We start from the raw sequence: 19,296 nt of genomic DNA on the forward strand, positions 1-19,296 counted from the left end.
CAAGGGGGGTGGCAAGATTATAATCTTTACAGAACCTGACTACATCTTTCTCCCCTGGCGAAACTGGTGGGGTTGAACCACCAACCTTTCAGTTATGCACAGTTAAAGAGTTCTTAACCACTCTGCCACCAGGGCTCTATACTACTCAAAACTCAAGTCATCAGGTCAATGCTGACTCATAGTGACCCTATAGGGTAGGATAGAACTACCCTTGTGAGTTTCCGAGACTGTAACTCTTTACAGGAGTAGAAAATCCAGTCTCTCTCCCTCAGAGCAGCGAGTGGTTTTGAACTGTTGACCTTTTAGATAACAGCTAAATGTGTAACCACAGTGCACAATAATACATAACCAAAAAAATAAACTCATTGCCATTGAATCAATTCTGGCTTAGTGACCCAGTAGGACAGAGTAGACCTGCCCCTCTGACTTTCAGAGACTGCAAATCTACAGGAGTAGAAAGCCTCATTTTTCTCCTGAGGAGCTGCTAGTGGTTTCGGACTGTTGACCCTGCTGACCATTATACCTATCAAATTGAAAAACCAAACCCACTGCCAATGAGTCAATTCTGACTTGTATGTGCAGCCCAGCACGTATGCCACAGTGCCATCAGAACTCCTTATAAGGCCAACCAAAACCATGGCCTACTAATTGAGATGCTGTGTAGGGTCTTTGAGGCTGTACCTCGTTACGGGAGCAGACAGCCTCATCCATCTCCTTTGGATTTGCTGGTGGGTTTGAACCACTGGAGCCTACCCAACAGCTCCCCAGAGTTCCTGTACACAGAAGCATGTGTATCACAAGAACGCCCACTTGAAAAACAAAAAACACTGCCTTCAAATAAATCCTGACACATAGTGACCCTGTAGGACAGAGTAGATTTGCCCCAACTTTCCTTTGGAGCAGCTGGTGGGTTTCAGCCTCTGACCCTGTCTCCTTCGTACCAGCAGCAGGCTGGAGAGCAACCGACACCCGGCATTGAGTGCGCCTGCGGCACAAGTCCTCTGGAAAGTGTTGACGGGAATCCAGTTTTTTCTCCTCAGCTCTTAGTTGGATTAAAGGAATTGTTAATACTTGATATGCAAGTATTCCCTTCATTTTTCGGTGTTCACTTTTGGTAATACACAAAAGGTGTTGATTTTGGTGATGTTCAATTGAACTTTATTTTCTTGGGGTTTTGGTGTCTGAGAGTCCATGACCCACGTCGGAGGTCAGTCTGGAAAACGTACCCCAGTGTTTCCCGCAGTGTGTGTCGTGGCTGTAGCTCTTAAGTGGAGATGCTGTTTGAGTTGGTTTTGTGTGTGGTGTGAAGTGTAGTGGCCCAAGGCGAGCCCTGGGCATGTGGAAATCTGGCATGTGGGTCGAAGGGCTGTGCTTTCCCATGGAATTATGCTGGCACCCTTGTTGAAAACCATCTGACTCTAGACGTTTGATTTCTTGATTCTCAATTCTGTTAGCCAATATCTCTGTTTACATGTTTTGTTTTGTTTTTGATCACATGTTTACATGTCTGATTTTTGCATGTGAACGGATAAAATTAGCTTACCAAACTATATTGACAGATAACTATCTAGAAAAGGTATTTTTTGAGCATGGGGGGGAAAAAGTGAAGTAAAAACTTCAAAATATAGTGATTATCTGAATAGTCAAGAAGATAGGGTTTTTCAATTTTCTCCCTTTTGCTCCCCATTATTTTACAACTTATTTATATATCCTGATAACAGGAGGAGGAGCCTTTAGTGGCATAGTGGTTACTCATTGGCCTGCTAACTGCAGAGTCGGCACTTTGAAACCACCAGCCGCTCTGTGGGAGCAAGGGTTTAACAGTCTTGGAAACTCACAGGGGCAGTTCTGCCCTGTCCTGGAGGGTCCCTATGAACCGACATCAGCTCGATGACAATGAGTTGATGGCTTTGGTTATCACATGCCATTTAAAAATGAGCTCTTGCTTAGAATTAGAAGCAGGCAGCTCAATGACAATGAGTTGATGGCTTTGGTTATCACATGCCATTTAAAAATGAGCTCTTGCTTAGAATTAGAAGCAGGAATGCTAACTTATAAGACAGTAGGTATGTCCTATGTCCAGAGTACATAGTATGTTATCAGGAGAGACCAGTCCCTGGAAAAGGACTTCATGCTTATTAGTACAGTAGAAGGTTATCCGTAAAGAGGAAGCCCCTCAAAGAGATGGATTGACCCGGGAGCTGCAACCACGGACTGAAACAGCAATCGTTGTGAGGACGGCACAGGGCTGGGGGATGTTTCCTCCTGTGGTATACAGACAGGGTTGCTGTGGGTCGGAACTGACCAGACAGCGTCTCCCAACAAGTACACGTATCTCTTACGATTGATTGGTGGTGGTATAGATTTGATGGCAGAGCGGTTTGGGTTGTTTGGTACAAAAACGAAACGCTGCCCAGTCACGTGTCCCAGGTCTGAGCCCATTGTTGTCACCCTCTGTGGAGGTTCTTCCTCTCTCTCTCTAAGGAGTCGTCCCTCCTGACAGACGGTATGTCCAAGGCAGGTGAGACAAGCGCTCGCCACCCTCACTTCTAAGGAGGATTCTGGTTGTACTTCTCCCTAGACGGGGCTGCTCATTCTTTTGGCAGCTCGTGGGGCTTTCAGCATCCCTCACTGGGGTTCAAATAACCGTAGTCTAAAGCGTCAATTCCTTCTCCTGTCCTCCTAATTCATTGTCAAGGCTTCACATGCTTCGGAGGCGACTGAAATGACCATGCCATGCGTCAGGCCCAGCTCAGTCCTTCACGTGACAGCTTTGCTCTGGACACCTTAGAGAGGCTCTGGTTTTTGCAGCAGCAGCAGCAGATTTTCCCAGTGTGACCACCCTTTCATTTCAGACTGCTGCTCCCATGGGCTTTCCTATTAGTAGGTGGTGGAAATACTTTCCCCAGATGTGTGTTTCCTTGTGTCTGTGTTCTGTGCAGTATTTTAATCCTTTGAGCAAGTGTGTGCTAGTAGCATGTTGTGGGTACGGCACACGCCTTCCGCCCCCCCAATGAGGGATGCAGGTGAGCCCCTGTTCACGTGTTTAAATCAGTGGCGTCCTTGTAGTGCTGTGCTTGTTCGTCATGCCCAATTAAGAAAAATCACTTATTGGGAACTTTTACATATATTATAACAATCCATAATTTAGTTAGATCAAGCACAGTTGTGCAATTGCTGCCACCATCCGTTTCAAAACATTTCCTTTGTACTTGAACTCTTTGGTATCAGCTCCCCTATATTTCTCCCACTCCCACCCCCACCCTCAGGAACCCATATTACATATTATTACTATTGTTTTGGTTTTGCCATATCATCCGATGTGTCCATTAACCTAGAAACCTAGGAAGCAGGTCTGTGTGCAGTCTGCGTTGTGTTGTTCAGTAGAGTGCCTGCTCTGGAAGCAGGAACACAGGTAGAAGGGAGACGATGGAGACAGAAGTCACCTGTCACCTTTGTGGCTGTGGCTTGAGGGTAGTGCCCGTGCTGGCCCAGGCTACCTATGTGCAACCAGCACACTGGAGGGACTCTCCCCACCCGTGCTGCCTTCGTGCCGCCTTCCTACTCCAGTGAACCCATAAACCCTGAAGCTTGGTCAGCAGCTGGATCTTGTTCCTGAAAAATGGATGCCTCAGGGGAAAGGGTCTGTGTGGCAAGGTGGTCTCCTGGGGGTCACCATCTCGAATGACATCTCTCTGTTAGGCAGACTCCACCCGGAGCAGACCTTAATGAGAAATGGGAGAACTCGGAGGCCCAGGGTTTGCAGAAGAAACATGTCATCCCACAGCGAGGCATGCTGGGTAGAGGATGTGTGCTCAGGGAGTGATCTCACAGGGCAAACATGGGGAAGGCGCCATTGCAGGGGGTGTGGGTGGGGGAGCAGGTAATAAGCAGGCTGCTGAGTGAGTGCCAGGCAATGTGGACTTGGATTTGAGAAGCATGCTGTTTACCCAGTCATCTAGGAAAGCCAGCTGCCCAGCAGTGGAAGCCCTGGGCTTTATGGGGAGTGTGTGGTCCTTCCCACTGGACTGCCCAGGACTGAGCTCGCGAGCCCTTATTGGACAGCTCTGCTCTTTGGCCTAGTGCTCATCACTTGCGGTTACCGGAAGCACGGTAGTGACTCGTCTTCATTCACCCAAACCGTTTCTTACTGGTGCCACGAGTAAGCAGGAAGACTGAGCGGAGATTCTCCGGTTCAAAGTGCAGGTGTTGGCGGCTTTGCAGTCCCCTGGCAGCATGACTCACGGGCCACGGGCCTCCAGACGGGAATGTCGTGCAGGCACTAAACGTATATACAGAGCAGTCTTCTGTAAAACAGGAGCTTTGGCTTGTGCTACAGGAGCACATGTTTGTCTTCGTATAAAGCAGGCTTGCTCTTTTTACTGTAGAGTGTGATAACTGGAATTGTGGAACAAGTGTAAACATGAAAATGTGTGTGCCTTTGTTAATCTTGCTTGTTTGAAAGCTAAGAAGGTGTGTAACTGTGTGAAAAAGTTAATGATTCTGTGTCTCTTTGAGTTAGTGGTTCTTAACCTGTGGGTCGAGACCCCTTTGGGGGGTAGAACGACCCTTTCACAGGGGTCGCCCGGTTCATAACAATAGCAAAATTAAGAGTTATGAAGTAGCAACGAAAATAATGGTATGGTTGGGGGTCACCACCGCAGGAGGAACTGTATGAAGGGGTCACGGCATTAGGAAAGTTGAGAACCACTGCTTTAAGGGAAGGCACAGTACAAATCTATTTGACAGATCACATCTGATGTTTTCTTTTATTTTACCCCTCTTGGAAATCCTAGCAAGAAGGCTCCCTGTGTGCTCAACACTGCCTGAACAATCTGCTGCAAGGGGAGTATTTCAGCCCCGTGGAGCTGTCTTCCATCGCCCATCAGCTGGACGAAGAGGAGAGGATGAGGATGGCGGAAGGTGGTGTTACGAGCGAAGATTACCGCACGTTTTTACAGGTGCGGACTTCACACTCCACTCCGTGGCTTCTGCGATTGCCCCTGGAGATGTCATTTGAATCGGAGAGGATAGGCCTTCTGTGTTGCACTTTCTTTTTTAACGTGGGAGCTGCTGGAAAGGGGATAAGCCAGTCTTCCTCGAGCGATCTGACTCGGTGATTCTGACTCTGGGGGCGCGGAGGGCGGGGGATGTCATTTGGGTCAGCTGACTAATGACAGCTCTTTTCCTTGTCTCCCCCCTCCCTCTCACCCACCCCTCCACATTAAGCAGCAGCCTTCTGGAAACATGGATGACAGTGGGTTTTTCTCTATTCAAGTAAGTAATCACAAACACTCTCTGGGGGTTGTCCGTGCCAGGCCCCGTCTCAGCTTCAGGGCATGATGGGTGGGGGTGCTCTGTATTCCAGGGGGCCCTGTCCCCATGTGACCCTTGGCAGTCCCTCACAGAGACAGGGTCTGTATCTGTAGAGGAGGCTCCCGGGGAACCTAGATATCCCTGGAGGCAAACATGAATAGTCTTCCTTCCTACTCCCGGTGGAACTTGCTGTTTTCCTGGCCTCTTGATTCTCAATCTCAATTCTGACTTCTTTGAGACTTGGCTTTCAAAGTGACCTTTTGATCATTCATTTGCATCTGAATGCTAATTATAACTTCATCCCAATAAGTCACAAAGGTTCAAGCTTCCAGTCTCTCGGGTAAACTTGGCCGAATGCAGCACCTTCTACAAGCTGCTGTGTAACTCAGCCTGCCGGGCCGCACTGTATCATCGTCTGTGACTGGTTATTTGGTGTTCAGCATTCTAAGCTTTAACCCAGAGCTCCCCGTGGACTCTCTTGGCATATACTTGTGTGTGTGCTTGTGAGATGCTTTTATCAGTACCTGTGTGTCTTTTGTCTGTCACTGATAAGGTGACCTAGGAGGTGCAGCCAGTTACAGTTGACCCTTGAACAATGCAGGTTTGAACTGCCCGTGTCCACTTGTGTGTGTGTGTGTGAGAAAAATGCCACATGTCGCTCATCCTCTCTGCTTGAGCAATTCATCTCCCTAGTAAACTGCACAGCCTACTGCCAGTGAGGCGATTCCCACTGGTTGCGTCCCTTCAGGTCAGAGTAGGGCTGTAGGACTGCTCCCTGGTTGCTGAGACTGTACTTCTTACAGGAGCCTTGTCTTTTTCCCATGGAATGGCTGGTGGGTTTGAACTGCCGGCCCCATTGTTAGCTACCCATGCTTAACCCTGGGTACCACCAGAGTTCCTTCATAAATTGCCTGTCTCAGCCAAAAGTGATCTCTCAATTCTCACTGAATCTTCGTGTTTAGTGAAGTAGCGTACTCCTCAAATAACACCGAGGGGTCGTGCTAAGTGCCATTAGTATTGCCAGAATCGCTCCCAGGAAGTAGAGAAAAGTCAGGGTGTTTTCAGAAAACATTGTGTTGCTTGACAGAATCTGTCAATTGAGATCTGCAGCTGCGGCTGCCCACCAATCCAAGATCCATGGATCCAATTCAGGGACTTTTATAAATAAAAAGACAAGGGAATTCATGAAGCCGTCACCGCAGCTGTGTTAACCCTTGTGAAAGCCTTGCACTTTTTACAAAATGTCTTTTGGTCTCAAATTGAAAAGGCAGTTTTTATGTGGGTGCAGTAGATAGAATCAACAATCCTCTGTTACCAGTAATGCCTCCTGTCCACAGTTATTGCTGTCAGGTACCACCGGGTTGGTTCTAACCTACAGAGATCCTGTGCACAACAGAACTATGCGCTGCCCGGTCCTGCCCCAGCCTCACACCATTGTCAGCCTCAAGTTCATTGTTTTAGCCACGGTGTCAGATCATCTCCTTGAAGCTCTTCCTCTTTTGCGCTGCCCCTCCGCTTTACTCCAGTTTAGCATGATGTCCAAAGTCCGTGAGGTGGACTTTGCTTCTGAGGAGCATTCTGGCTGTACTTCTGAGACAACTTGGTTGGTTCTTTTGGCAGGTCACAGTACTTTGAATAATCTTCACCAGCACCATCATCAAGTGCATCGGTTCTTCTTTGGTTTGCCGTGTTCCGTGTCAACTTTTACATGCTTATTGGGTTGTGGTCAGGTGCCGTGGCATCGGTTCCGACCCATAGTGATGCGGTGCACAGCAGAACTAAACACTGCCGGGTCTTGTGGTGATTGAAACTACCACGGCTTGGGTCAGGACTCCTATCCACAGTAACACCAAAAACCAAACTCCCTGCCATCGAGGCAGTGCTGACTCATAGCAACCCCTGTGGGTGTCCAAGACTGTAACTGTTGATGGGGGTAGAAAGCTCAGTCTTTCTCCTGTGGAGCTGCTGGTGGTTTCAAACTGCCAACCGTGCGGTTCATAGCCCAGTACATAACCACTACACCACCAGCGCGCCTTTATACACAGTAGGCAATTGGTAAGTAAGTTTGAGAGCAGTCCAAAGAGATTCATGGATTTTCAACTGCACAGGGGGGTTGACACTGCCAAGCCCCTCACTGTTCAAGGGTCAACTGTATGTCCGCGTCTGTGGAGGGAGCTCTGTGCACCCATCTCTCTTGCTTTCCCCTGTCTTGCCCTGATGCACCCATCAGTCCCCAGTGTGCTTCTTTGGGCCACAGTTACTGACACGGGCTCCTGCAGGGCTGGGTGGAGCGGAAGTGGGGGCAAGCCTGCACTTGGCCCTTGCCTGCTTGTGCCCCGCTGCCCTCGCTGCCATTCACACGTCACCTCCACCTCCCTCCCATCCCCACCCCGCCCCAGCCGCTGACTTCCCTTTTCAGCTGGTGCCTGCTTCTCTGTTGGCTACCTTATGAGGCAGATGGGGAATGGAAATAACCAGGTTAGCCCTTTTCCCCCTCCTTGATTACAGACTAGCACTCTTCGAAATGTCAGTCTGTGAACCCTCCCAGGTCAATCCCCAGGGAACACTCCTTTTCCTAGATTTGGCATTAGCCTCCCTGACACACGGCAGGTTGTATGTCTTATAAGTGGGCTCCTAAAGCTGCACCCACAACAGCCAGAAGAGCAGAGGCAGGTTGGGGCCCACTGTGGCGAGGCAGACTGGGGCTGGATTTAGGAGGCAGTTTGTTCTCCGGAACAAGCCAGCAAGCCAGCGGATGAGCTGCTCCTTGAAGGCGACGGCTGTGGGTGGCTGTGATTGATGGATGTCGTCGTCTTCTCTTCGCACCCAAGCAGGCCGCTTAAAAGCCAGAGCCTTCCCGGGGAAATTGATCTATGATATGCACTTGTTTACACAACTAACATGGCTACTCAAAAGTCTGGCATTTGAATGGTTTAGCTCATGAAAAGTTCCTATTTTTTAACAGGTTATAAGCAATGCCTTGAAAGTGTGGGGTTTAGAACTAATCCTGTTCAACAGTCCAGAGTATCAGAGGCTCAGGATCGACCCTATGTAAGACTTTATTTTGCTTTTCTTACATTTCGTTTCCCAAAGTTGATTTTCATAGTTATAATCTCTTAAAGAAGAAAACAGTGTATTTGGAATGGTTGTGATGCTTCCCGTCTCATCCCCTCAGACTGTCCCATGGTACCTTTTGGGGGATGCCCTTGAACATGTGCCCTCCTGGGCTTTCCTGACACCCCTTCTCCCTGCCCCCACGCCCCAGGGTCTGTGGCAGTCCAGAGCTCCCACGGGAATGGAATGCAATTGCACCCCTCCAGCCTGGCATCCGTGGTCTTGTGTGTGCAGAGCGGGGCTGCTTTGTGATTGGCCACATCAGCGATGCTTAACTGTATACATAATCCTAAATTGTCGTGAACTGTATGATTCTTGCTAGCAGATAAACTAAGTGAACACAGACGCTAATATTTCCACTTAATCTTGCATATGTACTTTTTTTTCTTTTTCTAGACATGAAAGATCATTTATATGCAATTATAAAGAACACTGGTTTACAGTTAGAAAATTAGGAAAACAGGTAACATATCTTCTCCTTTTTCTCATTCTGCACTCTGTTAAAGCTGAAGAGGGGGGCGGGGGGCGGGTCGGAGCTTAGTGCCTTAAAGATGAGAAAATGCACCAGAAAAATGTATGCCATGGTTCACCCTGGAGAGACGTTATTTTAAAGGCGCTGTCAGATGTGTGGGGACAGCCAAAGGCCGTTGACCTGTATCTTAAGAGAAACTGCAAAGTGGTCCCCGTCTAGTGGGGTTTTGTGTGTTGAATATGTTCTGCCAGCCAGCTGTGTACAGCGTGTGTATGTTCTACAGTTCACTTCAGTTGTCCCAGGGTCTGGCCTGAATAAAAACCGCCCAAGTGTCCACAGGTGTACTCACCTGATTGTGATCCATCTCTCCAAGCAAAGTCATCTCTCTCTCAAAAGGAAGAGGGGGCATGGCCTGTGTCTTGCGCAGCAGCGACTGCTTCACCGGCACCCTGTAGGGCCGAGTAAAACTAGCCCGGGCTTCCTGGGCTGGGTTCTTGGGAAAGAGCCTGGTGGTGCAGTGGTTTAAACATAGGCTGCTCCCCGAAAGGTGAGTGCTTTGAATCCACCAGTCACTCCTCTGGAGAAAGATGAGGCTGTCTGATTCCGTAAAGATCGACGGCTGACATTGATTGTGGTGATGATCACACAACCCTTCTTAATATGATCGGACAATTAAATTGTATGATATGTGAAATGTATGCCAATAAAAAAAAGATTGACAGCCTCGAAAACCCTATGAACAGTTCCCCTCTGCCCTTTAGGGTCGCCGTGAGTCCGAATCGCTGCAACAGTGGTGCGTTTGTCTTTGCCGGGGCAGATCCTCAGGCCTCTTACTTAAGTCCATAAAGGCCATTACAGAAACAAAACAAAACATATTCACGACTGTCGAGTCGATGCTGATTCATAGCGGCTGGTGGTTTCCAACTGCTAACCTTGTAGCAAGCAGCCCAACAGGTAACCACTAGGAGGGGGTAGACCTGCCCCTGTAATTTCTGAGACTAGAACTCTCAATGGGAGTAGAAAGCCTCATCTTGCTCCTGCTAACTAGCTGGTGGTTTCCAACTGCCGACCTCGCAGTGAGCAGCCCAACAGGTAACCACTAGGACGGGGTTAGACCTGCCCCTGTTCCAAACTTAACTACCCACCGCAAGAAAACCCTCTTGTTTAACACCAGCCACCCAACAGGAAGGAACTTCACCTGGACGACCGTGGTAGTTCTTAGGGTCCTAGGACTTTCTCCTGAGGGCAGCTCAGGGGGTGTGGGGTGGAGGCACAAGTAGAGACTGGTCTGAGTGAGTCCCCCCACTAACAGGGGTAGGACACTGCTAAGATTTCACCAGTAGGGGTTAAAACTGTCATCAGCTCTATTTTTGCTAAATCCTCAGATTTTTAAAATCCGAATATTTCAATTTCAGAATTGCTTTTAGATGGATTTGTTGATAAACTTACCATTATTTTGAGAAGCTTTTTTAAAAATGTCAGTTCTTCAAAGTTCTGTTTTCACATTTTGAGCGACCATTAGAGACGGCGTCCGCTTGCTTTGTTAGCGATCCCTCGGTTGTCGCACGGCCCGAAGCTTGGCCTTTCCACGACTCACACGGCAAAGTTGGGAAATTCTATTTGGTGTTTGCAACTTTGTTTGATAGTTAAACCGAAAATCCGACTTGAAAAAAACCTGTACAGGTCCAGTCTTGCCTCAGACACAAAGGTGACACTCAGTCTAAGTGCTGCTCTCGCTCAGACAGTTAGTGCTTGTGTGAGTGTGTTAAAACATTCATCATTGCGTTTCTTTGTGTGCTTTGTTTGCATAAAATATCGTAACCAAGACTCCAAAGAAAGCCAGTGAGACCAGCAGGAAAGCTGGGAGAACCCCGAGAGAGTTAAAGAAAGAAGTCATTGTGAAATTTGGAGAGAGTTAAAGAAAGAAATCATTGTGAAATTTGAAGAGAGTTAAAGAAAGCAATCATTGTGAAATTGGAATCAGGTCGCTGCTTGTCTGATTCAGCAGCTGAATACCATATGGCTAAGTCAACGGTATCAACATTCGAAAAAGAAAATGTGATTAAAGCGGCTAACGTAGGGAAAGGTGTGAAATCGTTAGCCATGAAACAAAGACCGCAGACGGTGGGGGAGGTCGAACAGTGACTGTAATTTGGATACATGAGAAACAACTCAATGGCGCTCGTGTATCTGAGACAGCGAGATGGGAGAAGGCTGCAAGCCTCCATAGTGATGGAAAGTCCTGGAACAATCAGTTTATAAGTGTAATTTTTTGGCCCCAGAATTATGTGGTTTTCCATTATTTCTTTTGGGGAAAATAGATTGTTCTCGAGCATGAATTTGGAACGAATTGAGTTCGACAACCCAGGTCTCACTGTTTATACTTTCATTAGAACTGTATTTTTCACTGTTGTCTCTTCTGACTGTGGCCTCTGTAGAAGGGCAAAGATGCTCATATCGGATATGTCAGAATCCAAGATAAACCATAGGTCATGATGCTGACGGTACCTTGGAAACTTTCTGATCTGAGGGTCCAGCTAGGCCTCCTAGGAGTCCGTGCCACAGTGGTGTCCATTATCACGGGACGTGGTGGGTAGTGATCTTAGTCAAATGAGTTCCTTTGGGGTGCCATCAACTCGATTTTGGACTCACAGGCATCCCACATGACAAACTGACACTGCCCCATAGAGTTTTCTAGGCTGTCACCCTCACAATTGCCCATTCTTTCTCCCACAGAGCCGCCGAGTGGGTTCAGACAACCCACTCCTAGGTTAGCAGCTCAGAGCTTAACTGTTGCGCCTCCTGACTTCCTGCTAAGTAAATTTGTGATTACAAATGCTTCTCCGAAAATGTTGGACTTGGGTCACTTCTCTGGGTATTTGGCCAGAACTCTCAGCAGTAGGGAGAAAAACAGGAGTGTCCTTTTCTCCCCTCCCCCTCCTCATCCCAGATGTGTTGGGCTGATACTTTGAAGAAAGACGGAACTCTAGCTGTGAATTAGACACTTGACTCTCTCTTTAACTCACTCACTGTCATTGAATCAGTGCTGACTCATTGCAACTCCCTCTGGGTTTCTGAGCTGGTGACTGCTTATGGGAGCAGAAAACCCAGTCTTTCTCCCTTGGAGCTGCTGGTGGTTTTGAACCGATGACCATGGGGATCGCAGCCCAACGCTGCCTTTAGAGTCAGGGAATTAAAACCTGTGGTTCAAAGCAAGCTTTTATTTTGAAATACAGTTTAATAGTGTTACATGTGCAGCATATTATTTGTTTTTTAAAATCACATTGTTCCGCTGCTTTTAAAATGTCTTTGTTTGATGTGCTTCCAGTGGCTATTCTGACGATGTGTGGAACACATGTTACCTGTTCTTGTTGTGTGCACCTTCTTTATTTCCTGATTTACACTAACTGGAGGAGCCCTGATGGCACAGTAGGTCAGACGTCTGACTCTACAAGCCACTCCAAGGGAGAAAGAAGGGGCAGTCGGCGTCCTTAAAGCCCTAGACGCCCTAGTTCCACTCTACCCTATAGGGTCACTGTGACTCAACATTGACTCGGCTGGCAAGAGGTGTGGGTGTGGGTGCACTAACGTAAATGTTGACAATTTTTCTTTTCCAGTGGTTTAACTTGAATTCTCTCTTGACGGGTCCAGAATTAATATCAGACACATACCTTGCACTTTTCTTGGCTCAGTTACAACAGGAAGGTAAATAAAGTCTGAACATTTTTGTCATGCGGGCAGGTTTTGGGGGGTTTTTTTGCTTTATTTATTTGAAGTAGCTAAGTCAAACTGAGCCGGTTTGGGATGATACTGTTCACTGTGGGTTTGCCTTGACCCCCGACCCTCCCTGAGGATGCTGCTTCCTGGATCGTTCCCCATCCCATCGGGTTCTTCATGCTCTGCTTCCCGGCCCCTGCTCCTCCCCTAAAGTCACTCCCTTGTCTGACGTGCATACCACTCGCTCACACTCCCTCCCCTCTCTCTTCCCTTTGCAGTCATCCAGGCCTTGCTCGACCTTCATTGCTGAGTTTAGAACTTGGCCCACTGTCTTGCTCTCTGCTCCAACTCCTTTAAAAAAAATGTTTTATTGACACTTCAATAGTACGATTTAGTAGTTCAATCATATCAAGAAGAGTTGCACAATCTTAATGTAACCACAGTCCATTTTAGCACATTTTCTTCTTTTCTTCATGGTTATTAGTGTAACTATTATTATTAATTGTGGCAAAAATATACACAACAAAACATTCTCCAGTTCAACCAACTTGTATAATTCAGTGCCACTGAATATGCTCTTCAGATTGTACAAGGTTATTGATATCCTTTTCCTGATTATTCCACCACCATTAATGTAAACTAAATACCTGCTAATTAAAAACTCTTCCCCCTTCATCCATGGTAGCCATTGGTCAACTTTGGAGTTATTCTTTTAAAAGTTTTATTAGTTTTCTTAATATGAAAGTCACATAGCATACACTTCCATGGTTAAGCCACTTTTTAAACGAGTTGTATGTAAGCCATCACAATCCATTCTAGTGCACCCTCCCGCCTCCCAGATTCATTGTTTGCTCCCCAGTTCCCCTCCCTCTCCCCACCCCGATCCATTGCACCCACTCTTTCTGTACTTCATAAACTGGGAAACTTAACAGAGACTTTAGAAAACAACAAAATAAAACAAAGAAGAAAAAATAAACTGATAAAGAGCAAAAAAGAAAAGAGCAGCAGCAATATTAACAAGACTAAGAGAAGCATTTTCTGTCATAGAACAAGCAAGAGATATTTAAGCAAATTGAGGTTGGGTCAAGAAGGAGGTTAACTGATGAGTATCATAACGTGGTTCAATCCACCATGATCCAGGTTACAATAATCTTTGTCCGACAATAAAGCCGTTTGAGTCCCTCACCTGTGGCCAGAGGGCATCTGCCCAAGGCTTGATCTGACTAGTCTGCAGATGGATTTAGCCTCCCACTCCCCTCCCCGAGCCTTCTACAAATTGAGTGTCCACAATTCAAGCTCTGATACTTTCCCTCCTCATATGTGGGTTTTGTTTCATCTTTTGACCACACAGTTCTCGTGTGCTGCTTCCACGCAGACCTAGAGGACTGCTTGTTTGAATACAAGCCTTTAAGACCCCAGGCACTGTTGTGATTGATAGCCAGGCACCATCTGCTGTCTTCACCGCACTTTGCTGCAGCACCCTGCTCTTCAGTGACCTCTCCATGAAGGCGAGTGTGGAGCAGGGCCATGTTAGGTCATTTTTATCATCCCGAGCACTTTTGATGCTGAACAATCAAGCCAGTTCCTTGACACCTCTGTTCCTTGCTTTTAACTTTCAAAGATCGTTTTCTTCTCTCTTACCACTATCAGGACCCGTATCTCCCCCAAAGACCCATGATGAGCAGCATCCTCATCTCTGGCCGCCTCCTGTCTTCATGCCATGTGCCCTTGGTTTCTATTCCCATAATCCCTTACCTCTTAAAGCCTTCCTTTCATATCCTGCTTATTTCCTATCATGAAACATCCTCATCACTCTGGCATTCCTCAGCTCCTTTCTTATCTTGCTCCTCGTCTTTTGCTCACATTAAAATCCTAGCCCTGGTTAAATCCAAAATTTTGGTCCTCTTCATTCTGGCACTTAGGCAGGTGAATCTGGCTAAAATAATTCACTACCATCAAGCCGATTCTGACTCATGACCCTGCAGACAGTAGAACAGAGCAGAGATCGATGGAGTAGAAGTACCCCTGGGGGTTTCCAAGACTGTGAACCTTCATGGAAGTAGACAGCCCCGTCTTTCTCCTGCAGAGGGGCAGCAGGGCTCCAGTGACTAAAATATAGCAAAATAAGGTGATTGGGTTGCTTTAAATTGATGATCATGAATTTCCAACAGGCCTTTAATACTTCCTGTGCTCCTCTTTTGTAAAGAAGACCAAAATCCTCACAACTGGATCAACAGGTAATGTTATGATAAATGGAAAAAAGGTTGAAGTTGTTGGGATTTTGTCTTGCTTGGATCCACTAATCAATGCGCATGGAAGCAACAGCCAAGAGATCAAAAGACATGTTGCAGTAGGTACTTCTGCTGCACAAGACCTCTGTAGAGTATTGAAAAGCAAGATGTTACTTTGAGGACTACGGGGTGTCTGACCCAAGCCATCGCATTTTTTAATGGCGTCATCTGCATGTGGAAGTCGGACATTGGCTAAGGAGGACTGAAGAAGAATCGATACATTTGAATTATGGTGCTGGTGCAGAATATTGAAAGTTCTGTGGACTGCCCAAAGAACAAACAAATCTGTCTTGGAAGAAGCACAACCAGAATGCTTTGTTGCAAAGCGAGGATAGTGAAACTTCATCTCACACACTTTGGACCTGTTAGCAGGATTACCAGTCCCTAGAGAAGCACTTTCCATTCTTGGGAAGTGGAGGGATGGTGAAAAAGAGGGGAGACGTGAGAAGATAGATTGAACCATGACTGCAACAACGGGTTGAATCTGACGACAATTGTGAGGACGGCGCAGGCTGGGCAGTGTTTCGTTCTGTTGTGCGTATAGGGTGGCTGTGGACCTGAACTATTTGATGACACCTGACAACACCAGTCTTCTTAAATGTTCATGGTCAATTCACTTTCCAGTCTTCACAGTAATTAATTCACACCTTCACTCCTCAGACCATTGACCACTGCCCCTCACCTGCCTACTCTTAGCTTATGGCCTTCCTTCATATTCCACTAAGAAACTAGAAACAATTAAAACATAACTCTGTCTTTCCACCAACAGATCTACCGACGAATTTAGATTGGTCTTTCAGATTCACTGTGTCCTCTCCTCTCAACCAGAGCTGGATCCTAGCCTCACTCAGTAACTCTCAGTCTCTCTCTCTTTGCTCCTGCTTTGCTCTCGCTGTTTCTGTAGCGCAGCAGTTCTCGACCTGTGGGTCGTGACCCCTTTAGGGGTCAAATGACCCTTTCACAGGGGTCGCCCGATTCATAACAGTAACAAAATGACAGTTATGAAGTAGCAACGAAATTAATGTTATGGTTGGGGGTGACCCCCACAGGAGCAACTGTATGAGAGTCGGGGCATGAAGAAGGTGGAGACCCACTGCTGTAGAGCCTTCCCTGCTCTTTACTTTGTCGCTCTATCAACGGGGGTGCGGGGTGGGGGTGTGTGTGTGTGTGTGTGTGTTCTCCTGCTCCTGTCGACTCCCTGAAACCCAGCTTCCTCCCAGTGTGCTCTTCTCTCCAGAGCTGTCTCCGATGTGCTGGCTCTTGTTGTGACGCTCCTTCCAGCCGTGCTCTTAGCGCCCACAGCTCACGGGGAGCCCTGGGCCCAGTGTCACTCGTGGCCTTGGCGCAGCAGTCTCCTTTACTCCTTTTTGCCCTGTTTGAGGGTGTGGTTGAGGAGATCGATGCTCTGATGTCATTATCGCCATCGATTCGGTTCGTGCTCCCGGCAGCCTGTGTGTGCAGTGACATCTGCTCTGTCGGGGTCTCGGGGCTCTTTCAGAAACCCATCACAGGCCTGAGTTCTGAGGGGTCGCTGGGTGCGTTTGGGGCACCAGCCTTCCACTTAGTAGTCCAGAATGGAACGGTTTGTGCTACCCAGTGATTTTTATCGTGACCATGTTATCCTTTAAATAAAGCACAAGGAAAATGTCAAACACATACAAATAGTACAGAAAATAATGCAGTGAATCCACACGTACCCTTGCTTAACTTCAGTAATTGTCCCAGCCAATCGTGCCCTGCCTATCCACAGAGACCTTACTCTATTTATTTTGAACCAAGTCCCAGATATCTTACCATCTTCTCTGTAAGTAATATCTTTGTTTTATTATTTTTAATTTTAAGTTTTATTGACATGTAATTCATATATCATACAGTTAAATTATTTTAACATATTAAAAAAAGGAGTTGGTCTAATCATTGCAGCATTAAATTTTAGAACATTTCCTTCATTCTTGTCCGCATTATTAGCTTACTATTATCCCCCATTCTTCCTGGCTATAACCCAACCAAAAACCCAAACTCACTGCCATCCAGTCAATGCTGACACATAATAACACCCCCCACCCCCAACCCCTTGTGGGTTTCTGAGACTGTAACTGTTTACTGGAGTAGAAAGCCCAGTCTTTCTCCCACAGAGCGGCTGGTGGTTTCAAACTGCTGACCATTTGGCTCACATCCCAACACGTAACCACTACACCACCAGGGCCATAACCCCAGGAAACTATTATCTAGTCACTGTCTCTAGGGATTTACCTATCCTAGATTTCATATAAAGAAAAACATACAAGAAAACAAAAAGCAAAATCCAACAATAAGAAAATTAAGCAGAAGAACCTCAATAAAAGAAGCAGAAAATAATAAAAATTAACAGATTTAAAATGGGTCAAAAGAAAACAAAGTCTAAGGTGTTACATTTTAACCTAGTTATAACTGCATGAGTCTACTTTACAATGCACTCTGTCTGATAGCAAGACTGTCACATCCTTGGGGAATGGTCAGAGGGGTTCAGCAAAGGCTTGATCCATGTGGGGACCCTAAAAATAGATTTCAGGCTTTCACTGTCATTCATAGCCTTCTGCAAACCTTGTGCTCAGAATTGAAACTCTGATGTAGTTTCCTCTTCCAGTCTTGGATTTTATTATTTACAGTCCTTGGATCACCCAGGTCGGTGGGCTTCTTCTATGTGGGCTTTGCTCGCACCTACTTCACTTAGATGCCGGCTCCCTTTAAGATAAATCTTGAGGACCCCAGGCGTTACTTCTTTGGATTGCTCGGAACCATCTGATTTCTTCACCCCACTTTACTATAGCCTCTATATCTTCAGTGATCTCATCATGAGGGCAAGTATCAAATATAGAACCACGTCATAAAACTAATTATTCTGATTAACATACCAAAATCAGTTGGATTCTTGTAAATTAAATGAGTCCAAAAAGGCAATTAAAAGAACAGTACCATTTACATTAACTACCCAAAGATTAAATATCCAGGAATGAATTTTATCAGAGAAACAAAAACTGATTAAAGAAAACTATAAAACACTTATACAAGAAGTGAAGAAGCTTACAGAAGAATGCCCCATGCTCTTAGATAGGAAGACAAAATATAGAGATGTTTCAATATTACCAAAAAACCTTATAAGTTCAGTGCAATTTCCAATCCAAATTCCAGTACAATTCTTCAAAGAAATGGAAACAAACTAATCACCAACTTTATATGGAAAGGAAAGAAACCCAGGATAAACAAAACACTATTAAAAAGCAAAAAAGAAAGTGGAAAGCCTTTCCACTCCCACAGTATAAAACCTATTACATTAGCAAGGCGACCAAAACAGCTTGGTATTAGGACAATGGTAGACATGAAGGCCAATGGATTATTATTGAGACTCTAGAAATAAGCCACCTACAGACACCTGATCTTTGATGAAGACCTAAAACATTAAGTAGGGAAGATAAAGCCTTTTTAATAAATGGTGCTGGAAAAATTGGCTCTCCAATTTTTCCGTTTTCAAAAGACTGAAACAAAACCCATACCTCACACCATGCACAAAACCAAGTTCAAGATGTATTAGAGACCTAAATATAAACCCTAGAACCATAAAGACCTCTATGAAAAACTAAGGGCCTAACACAAGGCATAAGCACTACTGAACATAATAAAAAATATCCACACTATGGGAGACAAAATATCTACACTATAAAAAATGAAAAGAGGACAAGAATCTTCTAAAAATACAACATTTGTGCACATCAAAAGTCTTCATCAAAGCAGGTAAAAGGGAACCCACAGATTAGGAAAACAATATTTAGCAATGATATGACAGATAAAGGGCTAATTTCAACAATCTATAGAAAACGACAACACGTTAAGAAAAATACAAATAACAACAAAAAATGGGCACAAGGCATGAGGATAGTTTACTAAATAGGGCATCCAAGCGGCCAACAATCATGAAGAAATAAAGGTTCGCATTCATTTGCAATAAATTCAAATTAAAACAATGAGGTACCACCTCATACCAACACTTAGCAAAATTTAACCAAGAAAGAAAATAATAATAAATGCTGGAGAGGATGTGGAGAAATTGGACCATTCTTAAATTACTGGTGGGATTGTAAAATTATGTAGCCACTAAGGAAATTAGTATGGTGCTTCCTTAAATAAATGCAAATACAAATTCCTTATGATCCTGTAATCTCTACCTAGTATATACCTGAAAGAACAAAACACAGACATAAGCACACCTACACTTATTGCAGCAGTTTCTATTACACAAAGATGGAACTCTGACTCTAAAGGAATGGTACATACAAACAATGGCATGTTATGCAGCCTTAAAAAACAATGAGTATTGATGGCAACGTATGTACAAATGTGTTTGATACA

The 19,296-nt window shown here is 45.7% G+C and overlaps 1 protein-coding gene across 1 annotated transcript in view; it reads left to right on the top strand.

Moving 5' to 3' along the window:
- Positions 1 to 3,020: 3,020 nt before the first annotated feature.
- ATXN3 (ataxin 3) overlaps positions 3,021 to 19,296 on the top strand; it is a 32,615-nt gene continuing 16,339 nt past the window's right edge. Inside the window, exons 1-6 of the mRNA XM_045288117.1 lie at positions 3,021 to 3,026; positions 4,797 to 4,961; positions 5,230 to 5,277; positions 8,282 to 8,367; positions 8,827 to 8,893; positions 12,520 to 12,607. Of these exons, the coding sequence (XP_045144052.1) occupies positions 3,021 to 3,026; positions 4,797 to 4,961; positions 5,230 to 5,277; positions 8,282 to 8,367; positions 8,827 to 8,893; positions 12,520 to 12,607 (460 nt within the window). The remainder of the gene's footprint in view (positions 3,027 to 4,796; positions 4,962 to 5,229; positions 5,278 to 8,281; positions 8,368 to 8,826; positions 8,894 to 12,519; positions 12,608 to 19,296) is intronic.

The sequence above is a fragment of the Echinops telfairi genome, unplaced genomic scaffold, assembly GCF_000313985.2.
Source record: "Echinops telfairi isolate 266 unplaced genomic scaffold, ASM31398v2 ScPeMD7_18;HRSCAF=68, whole genome shotgun sequence".
Classification (NCBI taxonomy): Eukaryota; Metazoa; Chordata; class Mammalia; order Afrosoricida; family Tenrecidae; genus Echinops; species Echinops telfairi.